Genomic DNA, 26,377 nt, shown 5'->3' with positions numbered 1-26,377 from the left:
AAACATGGAGTAACATTGGCCAACTTCCAGTCTTCTGGCATCTGCACATTATTCAAGGACTTGGAAAAAAAAAATAGAAGCAAGTGGCTCACATATCTAATCCATAACCTCTTTCAAAATTCTTAAATAAATATCTGTACCAGGAACTTATATTTTAAATTAACTAATTTTTTCTTAAGAAACTCAGAATTATAGTGACTATAGTGACTATCTTGTTCAACTTTGTTTTCATCTTGCAACTTTTCAGGATGAGGAATATTGCTTAAGTCTTTATAAGTAAAATCTGAAGAATAGGCAGAATTTATTAACTCTGTCATCCTGTAACCATCAGATATTAGCCTTTATGTATCATCTCTCAAAGACCCTACTCCCATCCTAACCCTTAATGTTTTGGACAAATCCTTACTATTAATTTTTACATTTTCAGCCAACTTGTTTTTATATATACTTTTTCATTTCGTAATTCTCCATTTGACCTTGATCTTCTACCATCATTACAGTCAATTTAAACTTGTATTTATAATTCTTTCCTTTAATTTTATTTGTTAGCCAACATGGTTTTTATTTACAGCCACCATTTTTTGTCTCCAAGGAATGTGCCTGTTTTGAATATACAATAATTTAAAAAGGTTTCCTCATTTGATCAGTATCCCCAACTAATCTTGTTGTCCAATTCACAGCAAATAGTTTTTGTCTTGTCTATTTTATTTTTATTTCTGACAGTTCATTGGAAATTGCTCTCTCTCTCATGTTTGTTTTTATGATACACATTGTTCACAGAGGTCATTAATAATATCTTGGAAAGTTATGGAATTTTCAAGTTTGATGTTGGAAGTTCTTAAAAAAGCAATGGTTTTTGTGAAGAAAAGTCTTTGAAAGTCTAACCTTCTTGCTACCACATCCCTTGTTTTATTAATGTGATTGTCACAGTTTAGTGAAAAATAATATCTAGAAAATGTAACTTGGAAAATCATAAGTATGCTGACTTAGCAATACCGATTAGTAACAGGCTTTGAACTAAATACTTCTTTCTGCAGGTGTCATGTGACTGTTGTTAAGGGTGATATTGTTAGTGTTAAGCTCAAGACTTGTTTGGTAAAAATCAAAAATCATTTACTTGTGTATAGAGTAAAGAACATGGATGTGTCCAAATTTTCCTAATTCTATCTTCAGCACAAGAACTTCAAAATAATTAACAATGTTTCTAGTCTTAGTTCTTCATCAGTTATTACCTAAAATTTGCTGTTAAAGTCTGCTTATACCCTATTGATCTAAGTTCAGATATTTTTAGTGACATTTTGGGCCTTATTACTAAATATTTAATGGAATAATATTTTGCTTTTAAGGAACAATTGGGTCTGTAAATGCAGTGGGATTTATATTGATGATATTATTTTGTTTCTTTTCTTGATATATTTTCTTTCATATCTAAAATTTACAAAGTAATTAAAAATATTTATTATTTTGCTTGTAATCGTCATATCTTGTGACTGATACATATGACAGTACTCTTAACAACAAATAAAAGTATTCATAACAGTTATTGTTTTAAATATCGTTTAATCATGGGTATGTATTATCATGCAAAAAAAAAGTTACAGGCTGCACATCATGATGAAATATAAATGTTTTATTGGCTAATAAGTTTCAGTTCTTTGAAATATTCTTTGTTAGGTGGAATTACAGTGCTAAGTTGAGAATATGTTTAAAAAATAATGAAATTGAGTTTTCCGGGAAAACCACAAGATATACAACATTATTAGTACATGCAAAATTGAGTGTGGATCTTTCTTAGTTGGTATGGTAACATTGTGATGTATGTTCAGCAGTCAATTGGGTACAAGTTGAGATATGTTCAATAAATATTTGGTTTTGGTCACACTGAAGAGGAGTTTTTAGCACAGTATTGGGTAGAAAGATGCAAGGTTTTATCACTTGTTATTAAACCAAAGTTGACAAAAGCTGAATTATATTTAGGGTACTGTAAATTATGAAGAATTGATTTCTTTGTTAAGTAAAATGTGACCACTTGTAATACTTTAATGGCATGTTTCATGGTCCTTTTTTGTTTGAATAAGTTTTGTTTTGATAGCTTAGATGTTTCTGTTATTGCTAGAATGTGTTTTACAGCTGTTACTGTATTTTATATAATATCTAATTAACATTAGTTATTTAATTTTAGTGGAGTTAGTTTATGTTAAAAATCTTTATATTCTTGAAAATAATAGTTTTGTCCAGAAAGTACTCGGTGTTTATTTCTATTGGCCTATGTGAATCATGGATCCAGGTATCGAAAATAGGGAAGTTTCACCATATGAAAATTTTAGCAAAGTGTATATTAGTACATTTCTAAGATTCAAATTACACATATGTTTAACTTTGAAATTTGAAAGAGGTTGTCACAGAAATGCTAAGTACCATATAATCAAATGTCTTGCTTAATAGAAATTGGATACTTCAAATATTTCTAAGAATTTAGTATACTTTTAATTATGTGTTAAAATTACAAGAAATTAAAATGTGCTTCTAATTTCTCTTCTTTGAATTCACTGCAGGCACTACTGTATATTTTATTGTAAACAATAAGGTTAAATGTTAGGCCCTTAAGTGTTTGTATCTATAACTAACAGTTACTCAAATGCTTTGTGACCAACCAAAGGAAATTAATAAACTTTTTATTTGTTAGGCAAACTAGTTCTTAGCCTAGTATTTTTTATATTTTTCAAGTAGTTTAGGTTTAAAGTCAAGCAACATAAAAATTAGAATTTGATAGTTACAATGTTATTTTACAAAGCTTGAAAATCATTAGGGAATGAATAAAGATAGAACTAGAAAGTCTATTTAAACAATAATAATGTGTTAACAAGTAACAACTTTAATTTCTACACGCTAGCTGCAGTAATGTTTCATAATTTACAATGATGGCATTCAGTTGTCCAATTAGCCATGTAATAGTTACCAAATTTTTAGCGTTTTTATATGAAAAAAATCTCATTATGAATCTGTGTTGAACATATGAACCTAAAGAAACCTAAACAAGTCAATGAAAGTTAAAGTAATGTTAATATATTCTGTAAATCATTAGCTCAGTCAGTATTCTTTGATAGATTGTTTAGGCAGAGTATTCATGATGAAACTTTGTTGAATGGATGGCAACTTCCTGTTGTGGAAACTGGCTTGTTGTAGAAGATTACGTTTCAAAAGTCTTTCGTCTTCACAGCTTAGTCAGGCTATAATCTAGTGATTTCAAAGCTTATATCTTGATTTTTTTGTAATGTGATTGATATGAAAATAAAAACAGAAACAAACATTTCAAACTTTTTCATTGAGATTGGCTATAATTATTTATAATGATATTAAGAACAATTGTAGCATTGGTAAATGGGATACCCATTTTCACATTTAAAAAAATCATTACACACATTTTGATTTTGTAATAAGTCTGCCTTGTATGAGCTTCAGTTGTCCTAAATAATAATACTAACTTTGAAAACAAATTTCTAAAGATTGAATACATTGTTAAAATGTCTGAAAAAATGAGAAGGCATGTAAATTTACCATGGCAACATTTAATTGATATTTATGTTGTTGTATTAGCTTAGAAATCATCAGTTATTGGCTTAAGCCTTAAATGTATTGCTATTGTCTCCAACTGTGCTGATTTCAGAAAACCTCAAAAAAGCTTTTATGGTAATTAATAACCCAATAAAATACAAACATTGGCTTCTAATGTTTTATTTGGATACTGTATGGTAGTGTAAGGATGTTTGGGTATTATGTATTAATTTCTGAAGAAAATGGAGGTGGAGGGACTTTGGCCTCCTTGGTCCACCCTACATCTATTGCACTGTTTCCCAGAATGTGAGATTATGCAAGTGACAAATAATTTCTGTTTGGTTCTTGCACCTATCCAGTGTTTTCTCCTATGCAACTTTTGTTCTTCCATTGTCTTCTAGTGGAGTTGTAGAACCCTTGTTTGCCTAGTACTAGTCTGCTGGATAAATCATTATGGAATTTTCCCTTTAAGATGGTGTAATCTCACTAGCAAGATGCAAAGTGGATGCACCCATCAAATGGAAGTAGGGCTTGGATGTATAGTACAGAACACCACCTCCACTAAGAACTAGACCATTCCACATGGTTATGTCCAGCCAAATTGGTCTTGTGTTCTCCTTGGTATGCAGTTCTTCTAGGTATTTCACATAATTATTTCTAACATACTGCACAACTTGACTTATTTTGATAGTCACACTAGAAAAAAAAAAACGTAATATGCCAGTCCCCATAAATACACAGGCCAGTAGAACAGACTTTACATTGTACCCACCTTTGACATTTTAGTACCATATAGGAGGCTCTTTTTGACTACCTTTCTGCACTACCAGTTATATTGGGCAAAGAGTATTTTCTGCTTGACCCCCTCCCCACATGATTAGTTTTCCCTTTCTGTTGCTATATTCTCAGAAAGGAGCTCATCATTTCAATTTCATTATCTACAACAGTCATTTCACCATCGTTTCAATGTGATGGACTTGCTATCTATTCTATGGAGATGGGAGTAGCATTCCTGAAGTTGACATTTTCTGTACTTGAAAATGTATTTCAGATAAATACCTCTCCACAAAACCACCCATTCTTCTCCCCACTTTTCATATATTTTGCTTCATCAGGAATGAGAGCTTTTCGTATGCACTGTGCATAGAGGATGTGTTGCCCTGCTACTGGTTATTATCTAATGTTAATTGCATCATAAACTGGTGCAGTATATGTTATTGCATGTAAGGGTGAGAGTTTTGTTCAAAAGCTTGGTACTTGTGCCAAAACTTATCATCATTGTTGCTTTGTATTAAATATTTGTTCTGTGGAATGGTGAGTATCCATCTGAAATATATTTTCAGGTAAAGAAAATGTTAAATTCTGAGTTTAATATTATTCAGCAACACTGATATATACTTACCAAAAACTACATTACATAATAGTAATTTTATAAATATTTTAAAACTTTGGATAAATTATTTTCATATTTAGCTGTAGAGATAAAAAAATTAAATAATCCTGCCTCCTAATACTTAAAAAAATGGTGGAGTTACTGAACAGCAGTCTGTAAAATATGATCATGATTTTTGGACTTGCTGATGTGACTATTCAGAAGCTTTTTAATACTTGCTTCTTAGAGTATAAAACCAATAACAAAAAAAATTCAAAATTAAATTGTGCTTTACTGTGGCCAAAAAATACAACTTGTTTTTTTTACTTATGAATCAAATATATGTTTAGATAAATGTCTAAATTTTAAGATGCTATTATTAATATATATTCACCAAAGCTGTCTGTAAAATATCAAAACCAACTTCAGTTTAACAACAAAGATCTTCAAATATATAGATAAGTATGGGTAATCCTGTTTCACCTGTCTTTGCCAACATATTTATTAAACAGATCAAAACACAAGCCACAAACACTTAACTTAATTCCCCCCATATTTATATAGATATGTTGATGACATGTTTGTCGGGTTCTCTTCTACCAAATACACACAAAATATCTTTGAACATGTAAGTTCCTTTTTTCCCACCATCAAGTTCACAAGACTGTTATCTTTTAATGTTATTAGATCTGACAGATAATTAGAAACAAAATTTCTCCATAAAAAAAAACTAAATTCACTGAACATAATAAAAATACATTCCATGTTTACAGCTGTTCTCTCCCATGTTTACAAGCATTGCAACTTAAAAAGCCATTGTGCATCTATTAAAAACACTGTGATTTTAAATGCAGAAACAAACATCAACGAATCTAAAATACAAAAAGCTATCTTAATTGAATAAATTTAATAGCAAACCATACTCTGAGAGCCAGCAGACTGGGGTACCAAGATGGCTTTATTAAGCCATTAAACAATCTCCAGTCATGTGACTTAATTTAATACTATATATATATATATATATATTCCTGTGTCTAGATAAACTACTTGTATCTGATGATGATAAGACCTTGTAAAAATGTTGTACATTGGTTACTGTGGTAAACAGTTACAAAATTTTTCATTACCCTTTTAAGATATCTCTCAACTTTACTAGTGTAAAAGTGTTTTTCTCATCATCTAATTTTGATTTATCATAGCGAATTTCTTTGTTAAGTCAAACTTAAGGGTGGTCAATGGATTTAACATTTTATTGATATTACTATGAATGTTTATTTCCAGCATTTTTTAAGTTGATCTATTTTGTCATGAATATTAAAGTAATTTCTTTAAAAAAATTAATCCATGTCTAGAGAAAGTCATAAATGTTGAAAGGTGAGTATTTAAAATATGTTAGTATTAAAATGTTTGATAACATGAAATTTTAAATCTGCAGGTCTAACATTTTTAACTATGAATAAAACATACTCAATATTCTGTATATTCTATGTTTGGTCAGTGTCCATAAATTATTTAAAAATATAGTTTTGAATTTGTGGTCATTTTTTACCTTCCTCCTAAGTTACATGTTCATTCTATATCTGGTCTGTCAATTAAATCTGATGATACTTGAAACAGTGCAGGAACCTCTTCTGTAATTTACTTTAACAAGTTAGGTGCCTGATCTTCCAAATTTCTGTAATATTCCTGATTGAAAAACACATGCTGTAGCCAGTCTCATTGCAGTGCCTGCTGGTATGTTAATACTAAAACATCCATCACAAAACATACTTTTACCTACCATGTTAAGTAATAATTTAATTGTGCCACATTTTTGCTGAAGAGTCTTAAGAGTCCTAATATCATGAATAATTACTTATATAAATCCATAAACAAGCATATTTGAATCCACACAATTGGCTGCCTAGAAATACTTTTCAAGTTGTGTAAAACTTAAGAGCAGTCACAAATGAACTAGTCTTTCAAATTGATAAGTAATAGAAAAAGGACTGAACATTCTATAAACTGATGCATGACAAGGCAATAAAATACACTTTTAACAAGATATATTTTATATATATAAAATACTTTGTGTATGTTACTTGCAATGCATTCCAATAATCAAATATATATTACTGATATAACACTAGAACTAACAATGACTAGTTTGATAGTGAATAGATAGTTTCTTTTTCTAGGTTTGGAACTTTCGAGGCTCTAAAGAAGAGAAATCTTGATGCGAAAGGAAATCTTCCTGTTCACAAGCGTCTTCTGTGTGGTCTTGGTGCTGGTGTGTGTGAAGCCATTTTTGCTGTTACTCCGATGGAAACAGTCAAAGTCAAATTCATTCATGACCAGTCTAGGGCAAATCCACACTATAGAGGATTTTTTCATGGTGTTCGAATGATTGTTAAAGAACATGGTAAGACTTCCTGATTGGAATTTTTGAGCTAGGAACCCAGGTTCAAATCTGTATAATACCACAAAATATTCCCTGCAATTTAAGCTGTGTGTGTGCTATAAGAGTGACAGTTAATCACATTATGTGGTTGGTATGTGATAGGATTTTGCTGATTGGATGTCTTTCCTCTGGTCAATAATTCAAAATTAGGGACAGCAGCAGTAGCTTTGCCCTAAGTACAAATATATATATTTCAGACTTTAGAGATGCAATTAAATTTACATTTGGATACAATAGGCATCTAAAAACTGATGCTCAGTATTTTGGAAAAATATTTTTCTCTGTATAAGAAGGAAATAACAGCATTTTTGATTGTGGTTTGGCCAGTAAGTTCCACAAACTTTCATCTGACCAGATGTTCACTCAGTTGATGGCAGACACTTACAAGAGAAACAACTTTCATCAGTTTCTAAGATGAAAATCTACATGGCTCAACTATGTGCCAACCAGAAGCAGCAACGGAAATAGCTTAGATATTTATTCTCTGAACTCAGAACATCATATACAACTTGTTACAAGATCTATGCAATTAATGGAATTTATTATTCTGTTAATTATTGGGCTCATTAATCAGTTACATTCAATTAATCAGTCATTTTCATATTAAGCTAATCTTGTTTTTGATTTAAGACATTTTTGAACTACCCTTTGTTTAACTTGATTAGGGTTATCAGATTTCCAGAGTGAAAAAATATAGACTTTTTTTTTCACATGGAGTGATACTGTAACAGTATCCATAGACCATAGACAAACAAAGGTAGTATAGTACAAAGAAAAAGTTGTGCCCCATTGGATGAGACCAGATAAATGACATTGACCTTGAACATGTCCAAACAGTTTTCTTTCTGAAACAGTGTGGCTGTATCAGCTTTATGAGCTGTTGATATAACCCATAAATTTTACACTCTTGGTAGTGGACTACTTGATCCCAACCTTCTACACTGTTTTATACTTGATAGGTTAAGTTTTCCACCTCATAAAATCATTTGTCACTCTCTTGTGTATCTGCTTTGAAATCCTACTTCTATTTTGAATAGTTTCATTGATTGATAAATAATTGGAAAAGAATGTTAAGTTTTGAGGAAACTTATAATGCCAAAGATAATAATATTAATTTTAAAAAATATCCATTCTTTATCAACAGTAAATGAAAGGATTAGAAGAAAGTGGTTTGTTTGAATTTTACAAAAAGGAACTTGAGGACTATTATTACGCTAACCTAATTTTGAAGTTATAGACCAAAGATAGGGAAGACAGCTATAAAACCACCAACTGCTAAGTCTTAAGATTCTCTAACTGAATAGTGGAATTTGATCATAACTCTTATAATTCAGATTTTTTTTTTGCTGTATATATACACATACACAGAAGTGATAGATTTCAACAGATGCTTTTAAATCTTTTTTTTTTTTAAAGTAATCATGATTGCATTTATTATTTATTATTTCTAATCTCAATGACAAAAATAGAAGCCAATATTGTACTGGTTAGTAATGATTCTTTCATGTTAGTTACATTTTATCTCGAGTTCTCTGATTTTCTCAGCAACCATATTTATACAATAGACTTTAATCTAAAATAAATATTTTTAGATACATTTAATAACAAATATTGAATACAATTTCCCAATTTAACAAAAAATTACATACTAAATTCAACATCGTTCGTTATTTATTACAGCTTTTTAAATAATCTGAAAATCTTATATTATTTCACTTAATTAATTTTATGAGGTTGACACAGCTGATGTTTTTTATTTTTATATATAAATAATCAGAACATTTTATATAAGTGATTGATACATGTTTTAACATAGTGAACTTACTTGAATGCTCTTCAAAATGTTATTGGAACTTTTTCATTAACTAAACTAAATATTGTACTATTTTTGTGTAGTGCACATGTTAAAATTGGAAGACAAAGATATTTTGAGGATAATGACATAGCTCAACTGTTAAATTACTGTTAAATCAAATATTCTCCATAACTAAAGGATTAATCTCACCTAGAATGACTGATGGGATATGACCCAGGCTATTATTGAAGTAATTTTGTTTTGTGCATAGAATTACAAGCTAGCTTCATCTGTTAGTGTAAATTGAACATAACTGAGAGAAAAAGAAAATATTTCAGTTACACTAGATTTTTAAGTTTTGATATTTTTGTCCAGAATTTAAATAACATTAGTTAATAATCATTCATGGATGTATTCGAGTTATAAAATGTAGTACACTATATTTTTACTATTACATCATTAAATCATGTGTTATAAAAGTAGCACAAGTATCCAATAAATCAGAGTTTATATTAATAAAAATGTTCAGTATTGTTGTTTTACATTTAGACAGTGCAAAGAACTAAATTTTTCTTAGCATTTATTTGTACTTCAGGTGTCTCAGATTATCAAAATATGTTTACATCTGCCTTAGACAGATGGTTATGATGCTCAATTTCTTGTAATATTTCTTGCAAAATTTATATAAATATGTCAAGATACTTTGATAATATTAGATGACCTGTATGCAGAAACTAAAATATTCATAAGATGGAAATCAAAGTTTTGTTAGAAATATCAAAACATGGTAATACCAGAAAACAACACAAGGTTTTATGCAAGTTGTTGTTGATACAGATGGAAGTTTAGAAAGAACACAATAAAATGATTGATATATTTGATTCACTGATTACGGTCTGATGCGCCCTAGCCACTCTACACCATTTGGCATATACAATTGAGTATATGATGTGCTTATTGAGTTAAAGAACATAGTGTGCCAAGGTATGCAGAATTCTCAAACATTTTCTGACATAAAGAAGAATGTGTGAATGCAAATGTGAAAGTTGAACAATTCCAAATTATTGGAAAGGCTGAAAATGAGCAGTGACTAAGGTTAAAAGAATCATTAGTCATAAAGAACTTAGCACCTGAACTGAACAGGAAATCCAGCACTGGTGAGCTGATGTTAGAAGTGTGTGAAGAGATAAAAATTTTTTGTATGTTTGAAATTACCTTGTGTTATTTATTTAAATATTGAATTGTTCAGTGATGATGGTTTTTTTTTTCATCAAGAATTAAGAAACCTTTGAATTTATTATTTCAACTTCTAGTTAACATCTGAAATATTATCATTTTTACCTTAATTTTCTTGATTTAGAGAGAAAGAAATAAAATTTTTAAAATTGATTTCAGCTAGAACTTCTGATCCAAGTTATTTTATTTTACATTAATTTGATTTTTTCTCTTAATCAACCCACAAGATTTTGGGACAAATATTCTAAAAATTGTGACATGGTTTCTTTAACGGGACTATTTCTTGCCTTCATTAACACAGTGATGGGGTTTTGATAATTAATCACAGTTTTGTTAATGGGCATACCAGATCTATGAAACAAGCAAAAAATAAATAGATAATTAGAAAGTAATAATAGTAAGTAAATTATAATCTTATGCTACTACTTTCTATGGATTCTGTTTCATGGATCCTTTTTAATATGATTTCTTGTATCCATGGTTCTGAAACCTTATGAGGTTTATACTCTCCTCCTTGGGAGCTGAATTAGTTTCTTTAAATGGCAACATGGTGATTGGAGTTACTCTGATAGTGAGCAGTGTCACTGACATTGTACATCATGTCGTTGGTTCTATCCTACGTGGTTTATCTCAGACCCAGGACTCATGACCCCTTGCTTCTGCTAAGCATGTCTTGTCTTTGGATGACTTTAACTAACTCTTCTCACAACTTGCCTTTGCTTCTGACTCTTCTATATCTGAGGAGAATCAGTTAACATTAAGTAGTAGATTTTATCCACCATTGTTCTTCACTACTCTGATAACTTAGGTATTTGATGTTTGTTTATTTACTCTAGTCACCTCTGCTTGTTCTTGAGTTAGCTCCTTGCAATACACCTTAACTCTTCCCCCTCACCTCATTGTTCATTATTTTAAATTCTTTCGGTCTCTACCTTATGTTTATTCTCAGTTGCCATTTCCTTCTTGAATGTAAGACTCCTTTTCTGTGACCTGTGGTAGGAATTTTCTCTCTTTTTTTTTGAGTGCTCTTATCCTTTAAATCTTTTCTTTCAACTTGGGGATATTCTTCTCCTACTTTGACTATCTTTTACAGTCAAGCTGCTCATCTTTGTCTTGATGCATCGCTACTCCTACAGCTTTACTGACAAAAGTCACACTTGTTGTCTTTAGCTGTTGCTCAGTTTACTTGCTTTCTTTTTTTGTCAAATTTGCTACATTGGGATGCCTTGCATTCTACATTTAAACTTCCTCAGTTTTATCTCAGGGAAATTCATGTTGTACTCATCTTATATGAAAATATTCTGTGGGGAGTTTCTTGTAGCCCTTTCCTGATGTCCTCCCTCCCTTGAGGACAGTCATCATGTAGCTTGATGATCAGTTGTTTTTGGAACTACTTCTCAGCTTTGCTCCTGTGGGAACTTTGTTCTTATACTTTGTCCACCTGTGGACCTACTTTACAAAAATCTATTAGGTTGACATTTTTTCTCTCGGGAATTTTTTTTTGTCTTTCATGGTGTGCACTCATCTGTTTTCAACTAAGTCCTAAATACTTTCACATGTAGAAAGTGCTCTTTGGGTCTACATTTCTACTATTATAGGGAATTTAGCATCTCATAGTCCTTTCTTGGGAGGCATCTGCTGTGATTTCTCTTGTCCTTTGGGAGTCTGCTCATTTGGGTTGGCTCTGGTCAAGTTACTAAGATAGTATTGACTCATTAAGTATCTGATTCATTTGGGAGTCTTTATCACCTTCTTTCTGGGTATGCTCAACCTTCTGCTTCACATTTCCCAGATATGGAGTTTCTAGTTTCCAAGGCACTTATTTCTCTTTTGGGGGTCTCTTGTCTTTCTTGTGTCCCATCTTTCTCTGGATGTCTCCTTTTGTGTCCACTTCAGGGATTCTACCTTGTGAATGGAATATACCTTGTGATATACGTTTTTTTTCTTATATCTCTACCTTTATCTCTTTAGCTCATGCTGTTTTGATGACTCAATCATTTCCACATGACTATGATTCTCTGTCTTTAACTTCCACACCCAGACTTGCATCTTTTCACAGATGTCTCTCTAGTCAAATGACTTTTGGTTCTGGATATCTTCAATTTCAACTCTACTGTCATTTTTTACATCAACCTGCAGCGAAGAACTTGCTTCTCGGTACTCTACCTTCTTGTTTTCAAACTTCACTTTTGGGCTAATGACAACAACTCCCATTTGTTGGTCTTCCCTATTCTTGGAGCTATGAATTTCATGTCAAATTGGCTGTCATGTTCAGACTAGGTCCTGACATTTTGGAAGTCCTTTTATCAATGAATTTTTCTACACTAAGTTTCCACTTCGTTGGTCAATGTTCCCATACTTCATGGCTCAATTAGTATTCCACCTGAGTCTAGAATTGTCCACCTTCTTTCTTTATGCCTATCCTCTCTTTCAACTCTTAGGGTGCTGTTTTTAATTCACAGCACACCTTGCTAGGTTCTCCTGATTTCCCCTCTTGGGCCAGCTAGACTTCTTTGACAATTTATATATATTTTACCTTCCAAGCCATACTATTGCATAAAAAAAGTACTAGGTATGATCCCCTGCCCTCACAGTTTGCCAGCTCTTGCTGTCCCTTTTCACAATAACCCATTGTACATTCTCTCAGTGTGGGACTTTATACACATGATAAATAATTCCTGATTGGTCCATATACCTCTCCATTGTTCTCTGCTACATGAATTCTCCCCAATGCTTTCTTCTTAGCAGAGTGGGAAAATCCTTGTTTCCTAGTACCTTTCTGCCGGTTAGTGTAATCTCACTGGTATGAGACTGAGTGGATGTATCTTTTGATTCTAGGTAGAGCAAGGGTGTTCAACTAGAAGGTTAGTGCAAGCCACGCTCTATACTAGGAATCAGACCTATCTTCTCCTTGGGATATACATTTTGGATATTTTAACCCTGCACCTGTTTATTCTGGTAGGGGTATTTCTCATCTTCTGTATGCCTGGCCACACTATGCAAGCATATTCTGCTATTCCCCTAAAATATGCAGTCCAGTTGAGCAGCCTTCACATTCTGCCCACCTTTGAGACACTATTGCAGAATGCAGGAAGTTCTTTTGTCAGTCATTATCTTTTTGCACTACCACTTATATTGGGGGAAAAGTATTCCTCATTGAGGTGGATACCCACTCCCACAGTATGATTCTTTCATTAGGCCCCAGTGGGTGATACACTCCACAAGTTTTCCTTTCATGTTGTTATATTCTCTGAAAAGAGCTCATCATTTAAATAATTTCTTTGCCTTCAACTTTTTGTCATGGATATTGCTCTGAAAAAAGTGATTATCTCCTTGGCAGTCATCCCATATTTGGAGGCCAATATCTCTGTGACAAAATACCTTAGACATACTAAAATGTTTCTTAGTGCTTCAAAATAAATGTCATATGCTGAAATAAAGTATCAAAACATGTAAAAACAAGTGTCATTTCTCACAAATCAGCTGTTAAATATGGTTTAATTCATTATGTTGTATGAAGATAATTTATAGCTTTATATTTTTAGGATTTTTATCTAAAAATATAAAAACATTTTGCTACTTGAAAATAAAAGTTTTTTTTCCATTTAATTTGCTTGTGGTTTTTTGTGAGTTATTTTCAAAATATGTTCTAACAACAACTTTCAAATTTATAGTGAAATATAATGATGTAGGTAAGATATTTATGATTGTGGCAAAAAAATGATTAAATATTTATTTTATTTTTTTCCAGATCTGTAAAATCTTTCAAAACTGTATCTGTAGTGATCTATTCTTGTGTGTTTTTCAAATAATTCACATTGATTTTAGTAATGAAACATATGTAGTGAAACAAATGTAGAGGCTATACTATCTTAGTTATTCATACCTATGGACTGTGCAATTATTTATTTATTTAAACCTTGTTACCATAAAATAACTAGTTTTATAGCTATATGTCTTAATATATAACCTAGTCACATTCTAAGTATGTTAAGTAGTGTTTCAAAAACATGCAAGTTATCTGATGTATACTCTAGCCATGCTGTTATCACTGAGGAACAATAAAACAAAAAACGTTTTAGCTTAAGAGTTCAAAAAACCTGTTTTGTATGTTAAATCTTGAATAATTTGTAATTTTGTAAATACATTTTGAAAAATACTTGATACTCCTGTAAGAAAACATTTATTAATGTCACTTTAGGTTAATTGTTTGTTCCTTGTTCCTCCACTTTATATGTATCTTTGTGTTCAAGGCATCCGTGGTGTTTATCAGGGACTTACTGCAACCATAATGAAACAAGGAAGTAATCAAGCCATTCGATTTTTTGTAATCGAGTCTCTTAAAGATTGGTGGAGAGGAGGGGATCCAAACAAAAATGTCAATAAGCTGTTAGTTGGTGCTTTTGGCGCAGTAGCTGGAGCTGCTTCTGTTTTTGGCAATACTCCAATTGATGTGGTGAAAAGTAGGATGCAGGTAAAAATTCATTCTATAGAAAGCAAGATATTTCTTATGTATGAGCTGTAACAGACTTATTCAACTGAGATTATTTTATTATTGAGCAAGTAAATTTCCTAATTTGGCAACTAAGTAATTTTATAAAAATTGTTCTACTTAACTTTTTCAAGCCCGAATGAGAGCAGTTTGCTTTAAGAGCAAAATTGCACCAATGAATTAAAATTATAGAAGTAATTTTTTTCATCCATTAAGAAAAGCAAAACATTTCGGAGTTGAAATTTATTGAATAAAAAAGCTGTATTTGTTTATTTTTTATGTATAAAAATATTGTAAATTTTGATTTTGGATTAATTTGAAAAGTCATAGGCTATAGTGATTTAAAAATGTTAATGAAAGCTCTCTTTTGATTCTTTTCAACTATAAAATGTCTGATTTATTTAAAGTTTGCCTTATTATTTTCAATTTAATATGATTTATGGTTTGAAGTATGATAGTAAATTTTTTTTTTTTTTTTAAAAAGATGAGATAGGCTTAGTTAAATCATTTTGCACTCAACCATATGAAGTTTTGTTTCACTAATGTGGTCACTATGTTCGGTGTTGTTTGCATTAAACGTTATCAGCTTAAGTAGCTGATTGAATGAGCAAAGAAAATTATGAAAAAAGGAAGGTAAGTAAATAAATAAATGAATATAAAGTGGGTTTAAAACTTTATATATATATATTAAATGAAAACTTCTGATTATAATATTAAGTAACAAGTAGGCTTGCTTATAATTTTTGTATGGTAAGAAAGTTATTTTTGTTGTATATCAGTGATCATTAACACAAAGAAAGTTCTTGGATTCTTTTGCAAATAAAAGTAATCAAATTTAGTTTTATAAAGTAGAAACTTTATAGAAACAATGCTTGTATGGATCATGGAATTTCTGAAAAATCAAGAAAAAATATATTTTCCAGACTTTGAAAGTTGGGGAATTTGCATAAACTTTAGTTGTGGTCATGAAATGACAAGGAAAATTTAGTAGGGGTCAAGCTTACTACAGAAATTGCATGCAGTATAATTATAATGAAGTTCTGACTTGCATCATGTGTAATGCCTTTGATCTTGAAACTTTTTTTTTTCTCTTATTCCTGTTATGCAATGTTTCCCAGAATGAGGTCTAACTATTGTTCTTGTTCTTAATATTTTGTAGTTGTATAAGAACATGTGATACAGACTATGTTAATTTGGAAGTTGGTTTCTTCATTCAGTTAACCAAAGTTACAAAATAGGATACAAAATGTCATCATGTTTTTTTTTCTCACAGAGAGGTATTCAAACAGCTGATCAAACAAAGCAAATTTAAAGTCTCTCTACATTTTAAAACCAAATTAACCCCTGCCAATAACCAGTAACCAGCAACTTCAACAAAGCATTTTGTGGAGTGGCAGATATTTACTCAGTCAACCATACTTGATGGCACTTAATAATGGTTGGAGACGGCTTGAATGGGTAATGAAGAAAAACTTTAATATAAGTTTAACATAACAGCAAATGTACAATGTTTCGACAAGGTTTTGTCATCATTATATTAAAGTTTTTCATCATTACCCATTCAAGCCGTCTCCAACCATTATTAGTCTCAAAGTGGGTTCCTCGTCATCGAAGATGACACTTAAGTTTCAGTGGTCTGTTTGTTTGTTTTTTAGGCTAAGAATGGCTTAACACTGAGATGCCAAAAGTGAATTGTGAGATGATCGTTTACCTATAAACAGTGTCTTTCATTGATTGGCATGTAATTTTAATATCTAGATGAAAAAGAGGTTTGCTTTCTTTGTCATTTGTTGCCTTTAAAGATGGGAGAATGTATTTTACTTTAATCAGATTCATGATGGATAAAATGGTCGTGCAATACTGCATTCTTTGAAGCGTATGAATCTTGTAGGAAAGTTTTAAAAGAATGTAGGAAGACATAAAAATCAGTAATTAAAATCTACAATATAGGTAAGCTCACAATTAAATCTTATCAAAATTTCAAAGGTTCAACTTCATACAAGAATCACACCTAAAAATATTTTATTTGCAGAAGCTACATAATCTTTTTAAAGTAATTCTGAAATTTCAAACTATTTCATCTTGCAGTTTTTTTTACAGTGCAATAAAACACAACTTACAACATTCTTCAGTCTCTCTCCTTGTTTAAACTCAGTAAGGGTAAAATTCAAAGTCAAATTGTGCAATAAATTTTCTGCTGAAATTCTTGTTAGAGAGGTTACTATATTTACCCTTAAGAAACCAATGTACTTGGGAATACTACCCTCATAAAATATTTGACAATTTGATATTTTGGTTGATAAAAATTTTTATATTTGAATGTTTCAATTTTTTTTCAGGGTCTTGAAGCACACAAGTACAAGAATACCTTTGACTGCATTTATAAAATTGCCAAATATGAAGGTGCTGGAGCGTAAGTACTTATTTTCTAGAACTGGTTAAATCGTACTCAAAGTGTGTTTGTAGTTTGAATAAAAAAGAAGTGTTATCAGTAATTTTCATTTGGATTTAATTCTGGAAGAAATAGATTTGTTCTGAAAACTGAATGTGTTTGAAAAACCATGATGTGCTTTAATGGTTTTCATCTTAAGAAGTAGTATTAGTTTAAAATTGGATTGCACATGGAAATTAATTTTTAATACCCAGCAAAATAAGTTTTTCAAAAGCTATTTGTATAGTTTTGAAAAATATAACCTTTAATTACTCTAGCAAATACTTTTTTATTTTTAAATTACAGTATTTGTACTGAAACTTATAATATTCATTTTCCGAACTTTTACGTTGTACTTTTATATGCTGATTCTTGAAAAATTATTAAATTTCTTGTATGTATAAGATTTTTCATGTACTTTTCAAGTTTTTTATTCAAGGTTGTTTTTATATTTTCCTTCCATTTACACAACTTGTTATTTAAGGCAACTTGTGAATGTTTTGTAGTTAAACTCCATTATAATATTGTAATGTGGTATATTGATATTCTCATTAATGAACTTGCAGGTTCTACAAAGGAACAATCCCTAGGTTGAGTAGAGTCTGTCTTGATGTTGCCATCACCTTTATGATCTATGACTCTTTTATGGACCTTTTCAATTCTATTTGGAAAACAGACTAATCAGAGTTAGTTTCAACATGGGTAAAATGAAATTTAAAAAACTCAAATATTTTCTCATGTGGGGAATGTTGATACAGTTATAAACATAAATGATTATAATTGGGGGAGTACATGGAATGGTTGCAATAGCACTGTTGGTGGTTATCATGTAATCAATAAACATTAGATATATGTTTCATATAATTAATGCAGTATCTTTAAAAAATTGATACTTTAACTTAATGTGAGTGTTTTGGATAGAATATAACACGTAGAAATAAGTACCTTTGTATGACCAGTGGACGTATTTGTGAAATTTGTTGTTCATAGTAGCACAGCATACTCAGGACTGAGTAAAATTTAAAACAAAAAGTATTTTAGATATATTGTTTAAGTATTTGAACTCAATGCTAGAATAAAGAAACTTAGCAATACTAGAATAAAAAAATGGTGAAGGAAATTCAGTCTGTTATTTGTTTTTATATTTTGGGTTCCTTAATTTCAAACAAACTCTGACATAAATATAAGAAATATTTTCTATCAATATGTAGCTTATAACATCTTCATTATCTGCAAAGAAATATGTGGTAAAACTTTGAGAATCATAAATCCATTATTTGAACTATTTTCTTTCCTTTTACCCTAGAAAATACCTCTGCAAACAGAATAGCTTGATCCCTCATGTATCTGCCTATTTGTATGCTACTAGCCTTGAGCTAACTTCCACCTAAAAATCACGTGTCCAAAGTGAACTGCACTAGTGCATGATGACAGCATCATGCAACAATAGCCCTGTACCTAGTAGGAGGGAAGCACAACCTCTTTACGTAGTAACTCACTCTAAGCACTTGTGCTCAAAATAACTTCATTCTTTTCTTTACCATTGTCATGATTGGATGTTTTTAAAATTATGAACTGATTATGTGATATTTCCATTTGTTTTTTTAACTGGTTTCTTTTATTACTAAAGAAAAAAATTCTATCTGCTTACCCATTATGAAATCTCAAGTGATGGGTAACTTCTGTTTTGTCCTGTGATAGTGATGATGTTCCTGTGTATATTATGGTTACTGGAGATTCATTGTTTGTAGGAGATGTGACAACCATTGTTAATGTATTGTGGATTCCTTCATGCACAATGGACCTCCTTCTCCTGTCTACTTGGCCAACTTTCCTTCTCCCCAGGTTGAACATGATTAGTATTTTGATGATTTGACTGGCTATTTCCCCCACCAGGGTTTGCTCTAGACACAGCTTTATCTCTGGAATAAAATCCTCACCATTTTAATCTCTTTCTTGACATGGTTTTGTGGGTATGTTCTTTTTTTTTTACCCCTTTGTCTTTTGATCTTCCTGTGTTTTTAATACATGAAACCCATGCTCAAGAATACTTTGTATTTCCTCTTTCCCCTGATGTTAAGGTCTTTTCAGACTATTTCTCCAACATCTGAACACCTGTATTACCATGCATTGTTCTCTATTTGACTGTGTTGTCTTGGCTTATAGCTGTTTATCATTTCCATTCCCCAGTTCCTAACCTTTGGAATCTCTTTTACTTACCTGAGGGGAGGTCCTTTCTAGTGTCCAATTTTTGCTCCTTCATCTTTTTTTTTTTTACCACCTTCCTGCATTACATTTTGTCACTTCACCTTATGCAAGGGTTTTCTGGAAAGATTTGTTCTCTTCTTTTTGCCACATTGGCCCATACTACTACTTCTGCTCTATCCCCCACCCCCCTGCTTGGTTTCTTTGCCTTAGTGGCTTGTGATCAGATGCTCTCCTAGCTAATGTATGCCTTCGTCCTGCTTCTCTCAGTATTACTTGTTGGGCTCTATTTCTTCACCCAGAGGTTTTCAGACTAAGATAGCCCATCATCATCAGGCCTCCTTATCTACAGTGATTTATGGTCTTTTTCAACTTCACTATTCTATTCCTGTTTCTAAGCCAGCTGAATCAACATCTACCTTTCATCCTAGCTTCCTGCCCCTTATCTACTTTCTGTCCCCACACTTTCTAATGTCAAGGTCATCACCCATCACATCTGTGATTACTTTGTAAGGTCTGGCTCTGTGGGGCCCATCTGTCTCATTTCACCATCCTTTGGTCTCCATTTTCATCTGATAGATGGGTTATTCAAGTTCTCACTCACAGCTTCTCTCTCCACCTCTTCAATTCCTCCCCTTCCTTTTTTCCTTCATCCATTATCTTCAGTGTCTTGAGGATGTGGTCTCAGATCTCTTGGCAAAGAATGCTATTGAGAGGGTGTTTGCCCCCTACATATGGTTATTCCTCTCATCTTTTCTTGTGGTCCTCAACAAGATTGATAAATGGTGACCTGCTATTGATCCGTCGTCTCAATCAGTTTCTTATTATCCCTCAGTTCCATATGTTTTTTTTTTTACCTGGGCTATGGATGACCAAGGTTGACAGTCTAGACATTTTTTTTACATATTCTGATTACCTTGTCTTCCAGATTGGATTTTCCAGTACTGTGCTCTTGCATAACTGAGTCATGGAGGCATTCACCCACCTTGTTCACAAATTGGGGCTCATGTTCCATTATTACATTGATGATTGGTTTCTCTTTGCCCCTTCTAGAGAGTACTTATCTCACACCTGCATTCTTCTGCAGGAGTCTGCTCCACTAGGTTAACTTGTCAAGCCTTCCAAGTCATTTTTCATTTTGTACATATAGGTGCGTTCTTCATCTCCAATCTTAGTTGGGCTCAACCTTCACCACTTTAGGTACAAGCAAAGGTATGTCCTTCATCAAGGTTCTTGTTTCTCATTTACACCCTACACACAAGTTTCCTGTTTCATTCATTTAGTTTGCACACTCATGCCTCATCCAGTGGAAACTACGAGACAACTGAAGACATAATTTCTTCTTCTAACCTGTGGTAGCCATCATTTGAATGTATATGCCATCGATTCTTCCTGCACTCTTTCACTGTACTTACTTACTCCTCTAACCAGACCAGGCTTGTCTTTCTAAGACTGCAACTGCTTGGCAAGATAGTCATTCTTTCACATTTTATCACATCAGATTTGTCAGCTGTTTCACTCTCGTGCATCTCCTTTTCACGAACTCTTGTATGAGATCTTTCAGGCTGACATATGGATGAATGTGCACATGTTCATCTCCTATTATCTTCATCATCTGTCTGTTTCATCTCTTGTGGGATTTCCACTCCCTCCAGTCTCTGTTCTTCAATATAACTGCACACTGTCTTTGAGAAGAGTTAGTACATCAGCCTTTTCTCTTTTATAGGATTCCACCACATGGCTGGTGTTGCTTGCTTCTTAGGGTACATGGATTTCCCAAAATCCTCATTGGGCCAGAGGTAACAGAAAGTACACAATTCATTTGCCCTGGCTTTGTTAGTACTCACTGTTGAGATGGGGTGTTCTGCAGATCACATGAAGTATTCATTTTAAAATTACTCAATTGCTTAATCCAGACCTTCCCATTCCATTGACTATCATGGAAAAAGCCAGAACCAAGGAAGTGACTGTCCTCTTCTTCATGCTCACTGACTTTTGAAAATAGGGTAGTCATCCATTGCACTGTCTCTAGTAAAAGACTTTTCTGGCAGATGTCCATTGGAGGTCTGGGTACATCTCCGGGTCTCACCAACATGAATTCTATCCCCATTCAAGTGGAGCATGGCAGACCCTTGCCATTTACCAGTTTCTAGCTGCTGGGATGGAGGACCTTGGAGTGTCCTTCACTGATTGTGTATAGCACAATACGATGGGAAGTAGGATGGTGCTGGCACTGTTTGTGTAGCACAGGTTACCACTCAAGCAACTATTGTGCCCTCCTCCTGCAGTGGAAAAGATTTGTCACTCTAGTCTCTGTTTGTCCAGTTGAGTCAAGATGAGATGCACAGCATACAGTCTAATGATGCTCTAACCACACTACACTTCTTGGCTTGCTGACCACTTGTGTGTGTGTGTGAGTGTTCAGTTGGTCCTTTTGTTTCTTTCCTGATGAAGAGTGTACCATGATAGAAATGAGATGTGGTCTCATACAGTATGCCTTTATGGAGCTCTTGCCATTTATGTCACATCCATGGTCTTTCCCTTTGGACACTTTCTGAAAGCAACTCATCTAGATTTAATGTTTGGTCTTGTTTCTCCACCATTTAAATGTGGGATTCTAGCTATTCTGTGTGTAGAGTTGAAGTATTGTCCCAGAAGTTAACATTTTCCTAACCTGAAAATATATTTCATATAGATATTTACCTCATGATACCTTCCCACCCATCCACCCCTTCTTCTTGCCTCATCTAAAAATTAAGTTATTTTGAGTTACTGTGCAAGGAGTTTGTGTTGCCCTCTTATTGTTGGAGAGTTATTGTCACATGATGATGTCATCATACACTAACATAATTCATATTAAACACTTGATGTTTAAGTGGGAGTTGGCTTAAGGCTAGTGGCATTCAGATGTAGGAGGGAGTTTTGATGTAAGGGTACCTATAGTTGCTCTTTGATGTTTGGAAAGTTTGAATATTTTTATGGAATATCAAGAAGTCTTATCATATTACTATTGTAAGTAACACAGAACTGTTTCACACTTTTCATCAGCTTGCAACATAGTTCTACTTGCACTATGTTATTTCTTCATTATAATTTGTTATAATCTTCTTTATACTTCACACATTATTTCTTCAATATATTTTGTTAAGGACATTTTGCAGAGGGATAATTGCATTTTATAAGAACAACTTGCATATGCTCATGCAGAGGCACGTCACAACAAATTTGAGCTGTTGTGTCATAGGTAACATGTTCAACACTTGTATATATGGTTCACAGTGAACAACAAACCATTCCTCAGTGCTGTGCTCCAAAGATAGACCTTAAACTTGAAGAATGCAGTACAATTAAAGACTTTTCTGGGGACAGATTTTTGTATACTTGAACAAATCTCCTTGTATCATTAACAGAAATTTGAAGTTCACATGCCAAAAGCTTACATGCTTCCAGTGACACCTTGAAATCAAAAGCTGTTTTTATGAAAAAGATGGCTGGAGAAACTTAAATCACGGCAATCCAGTTTAATCACATACCTGTCAGGTTTTTGTATTGCTCTTTTGGTTTGGTTAAATGTGGGCTTGAAAGTCAGTGTTCATGTATAGTGGAGTGTCTGAGGAAGTTTATTGAGATTGAGCTCATTGTTCATTACAAAATCCATGTTACAGTGAGAACTTTGTCATTGGGCAATAGTGTGTAATCATTACCATCAGGTTGGGCACAATTGATGTTGGAAGTATCAGTTACAAAGACATTCTTTAATTCTCAGTATGACTATTACATTGTGTGACTAAAAATTCAAGATTGGTTAATAATCAGGTATACAGTGTGTTTATGGAATGTTATTCTTAACCTTATAATGAACTTGATTAGTTTTTTAAAGCAATATTTTTAGATAGAGGTTGACTGTAAATTATGTAAAACCTCAATTACTGTACAAAGAAAAATACTTCTAATTAACTCCTCACTTAAAAAATATCACTCTGAAAGAGCATAGTAGAGCTAAGACTGCTTCTAATTATTTATCATGAAAATGTGCAAGGTGTTTCTATTTCCTGTGTTGGGTTGATTCTACATTGTTCAGATGTGTTGTACATATTTAGAATGATGTTCTCATGCTAGTGCTTAGGCTTCTCTGTTATTGTATGTTTGTAGTTGTTTCTCCAACAACACTTTTAATATGCTTTCATACTTTGAATGGTGTTTTTAATAAACTGATACACAATGCAAATTAATTGACATCGTTCTTGACCATTGCTTATGTATCCTTGCTGAATGAAACAAATTTACACACATTGTAAAGTATTTCCCAAGAGTTCTTTACCTTCAGTTTGTGTAACATTTCTTCAGTGCTACCAAACCTTTTTGTACTTTGCAGTTGCTTGGCTTGTGATTTACTAACAGATATTTTTCTTCTAGTTTCATTTTATTCTGCAATTTTTGTTCTTTGGCCATTTCTCTTACATCTTCTCATAACCAGTTATTTGTCTCCACAACTTTTTCTCTTAAGTTCCTTTTTACTTTCTCCTCTCTTCCCTCACAGCTTTGAAATTTTTAGTGTTGGTAAAGCCATATAATACTTCCTAAATTTCTGATAATCACTTTTATCTTATTAATTGACACTTCATGCAAATATTTGAATAAGTATTTCACCCTAGCAATTTGGTAGAAGGAGCCTGATATAAGAAAACTACTGTGAATCACATTTAAAGGGATGGTAAAGGAGGATCTGGATCATCTTTTTAAACATTTTGGCCCTATTGTCTTTTGGAATGGTTGAATTTCAAAGTATTATACTGCATATATGTAAATAATGTTTCAGAGAATTTTTCAACTTTCATTGTCCAGCCCAACTGATAAGTTCTGATATTGAAAAGACCTCTTTAGCTCTGACTTGTAGAAAAAGTAATCTAAAATGTTATTTTTTTACATGCCTCTGATTTTGAATCGGTAATAGACAAGAGGAATGACAAAAAAGCATGTAGTTTATGTAATTTTTTATCACAAATCTAAGGCCTATCAGTTTGTATGTAGTAGTCAGGTGCTTTAAAAAAAACAAATAATAACTTTGGCATGAAATTCTTCCTTATTGCTAGAAGTACAATTTAATTTAAGCAACTGAACAGACGTGTCATCAGCTCCTTTTTTTTGTGTGTGTATGTTACAGATGATCATGTCGTGTGTGAGGTAAAACAACAACAATATGTGGCAGTAATTTAGGTTTAAGATCTTTAAAGGCTCAAAGAAAATTTGGGGCCTGAAAGACAGCCCAGGATGGTCAGAAACTTTTGTTTCTCTTCACCCTGTGCAGAGAAAAGGTTTAAGCCAGATGGATGTGGAAGAAGCCATTAGGGTTAATTTTATTTAAACACAATGGTATTTTGTTGCGAGGAGTGGAAAGACATTAAAGATGCTGGCGCGAAGTTCCTGAGAAAGCTACAAAGAGACCGTCAATTGACAGCAGTGGTAGAAGCGTGTGTTGAAGTTTATCCATGTGGCGGTGACGTCAGTCTTTGAGGGGGGGGGGAGCAGAGAGATGCAGACTGAGTGAATGAGATTCTATTTGAAAGGTTTCTAAAAAGATTGACTGACTTAAAGAAATAAAAACTTTGTAAAGTTAAAGGGTTATTATAGTTGAAATGAGTCTGTTGGACTTACTAGAATAACAGCCCCTTTTCAGGGGGGCTGGGATAAAATTATCCAATGCCCTTAAACAAATTGAAGCAGGGGGGAACTAGAGTACCCAGAGAAAACCTGCTTTCAAGTATCAGGTGCTCAATAGTCTACCTGACCCGTGACAGATATATAAGGCTGAAAAGAAAAAGAAGTTATTAACATATATTTTTAGCACTGTATTACTGTATGTTGATTTCTGATTTTATGTAATTGAGGGGTGATATATAAGTTTGCCATTTAGCATGCATGGCTGCTAGTGTCTGGAAAGTTCCAGTCTGACTGTTGTGTGTACTTGCTTTGTTGTAATATTGTTTGGTAAGATTGTGAATTCGGTCTTTTGTTAGTGGTAAATTAGTGAGATTACCGACATATTTATGAGGGGGTGTATATTAGTAGTCTAAATGCTGTTTTAATAGTCTGACATGTTGCAACTTCCATATTTGTATAGGGGTTATATGAACACTATATATTTTTAAGATAGAAAGGCTGTTGCAGCCTTTGTTTATCCCTCTGATATGACGTATATTTGCTTGTCTTTTACTGGTGTCTTTGAGAATGTTGTTAAAGTGTTCCAGCTCAAGCACGAGCCTAGAGTCATTCCTAAGAATTTGGCCATTTTCTTAAGTGTGATAGGGGTGTTATATAATGCGAGTTTAATTTTTCTGAGTTTTTTTTGTTGTGTTTTTCCTATACTTCTGGGAAAAGCTATGGCTTGTGTCTTGATTGGGTTAAGGACTACTCTCCACTTGTTGCACCAGTGAATAATGATGTTTAACATTTCTTGAACTCTGGCTGATGCAACAAGTGGGTCACGTGATGCACTCCAGACTGGGATATCGTCTGCATATAGACCTTATATGCATGATGTCATGCATACATGAGCAGCAAGCTGAAAAATAAACACCACCATTTTGGATGTAGCAGAGAGACAATCTAGTAATCACAATGTATTAGGTTGTCAATACATTAATTTTGCTTGAAAAAACCTGAACAACTTGTATATCAAAACAAAACATTTATTAAATGAAATAGTCTCCATTCTTATAAATGTAGCTTTTCCATCTTACAGTCAGGTTGTTTATTCCCTGATTAAAGAAATCACTTGGCTTTGAAGGAAAAACATGTCGATGTCCTCTAACACCTTCCATATTTGCATACGTTTTCCCATTAAGATGGTG

The 26,377-nt window shown here is 32.7% G+C and overlaps 1 protein-coding gene across 4 annotated transcripts in view; it reads left to right on the top strand.

Annotated features, from left to right (window-relative positions):
- Positions 1–18,441, top strand: part of LOC106469193 (tricarboxylate transport protein, mitochondrial-like) — a 52,666-nt gene extending 34,225 nt beyond the window's left edge. For all 4 annotated transcript variants that reach the window (XM_013929658.2, XM_022397632.1, XM_013929660.2 and 1 more), the window contains exons 4-7: positions 7,105–7,328; positions 14,652–14,872; positions 17,230–17,303; positions 17,888–18,441. In XM_013929658.2, the coding sequence (XP_013785112.1) occupies positions 7,105–7,328; positions 14,652–14,872; positions 17,230–17,303; positions 17,888–18,002 (634 nt within the window). In that variant the 3' untranslated portion in view covers positions 18,003–18,441. The remainder of the gene's footprint in view (positions 1–7,104; positions 7,329–14,651; positions 14,873–17,229; positions 17,304–17,887) is intronic.
- Positions 18,442–26,377: the final 7,936 nt, after the last annotated feature.

This window comes from Limulus polyphemus, unplaced genomic scaffold, assembly GCF_000517525.1.
Source record: "Limulus polyphemus unplaced genomic scaffold, Limulus_polyphemus-2.1.2 Scaffold3349, whole genome shotgun sequence".
NCBI lineage: Eukaryota > Metazoa > Arthropoda > Merostomata > Xiphosura > Limulidae > Limulus > Limulus polyphemus.
The sequence above is the reverse complement of the archived record's forward strand: the minus strand, read 5'-3'. Positions and strand labels throughout refer to the sequence as shown.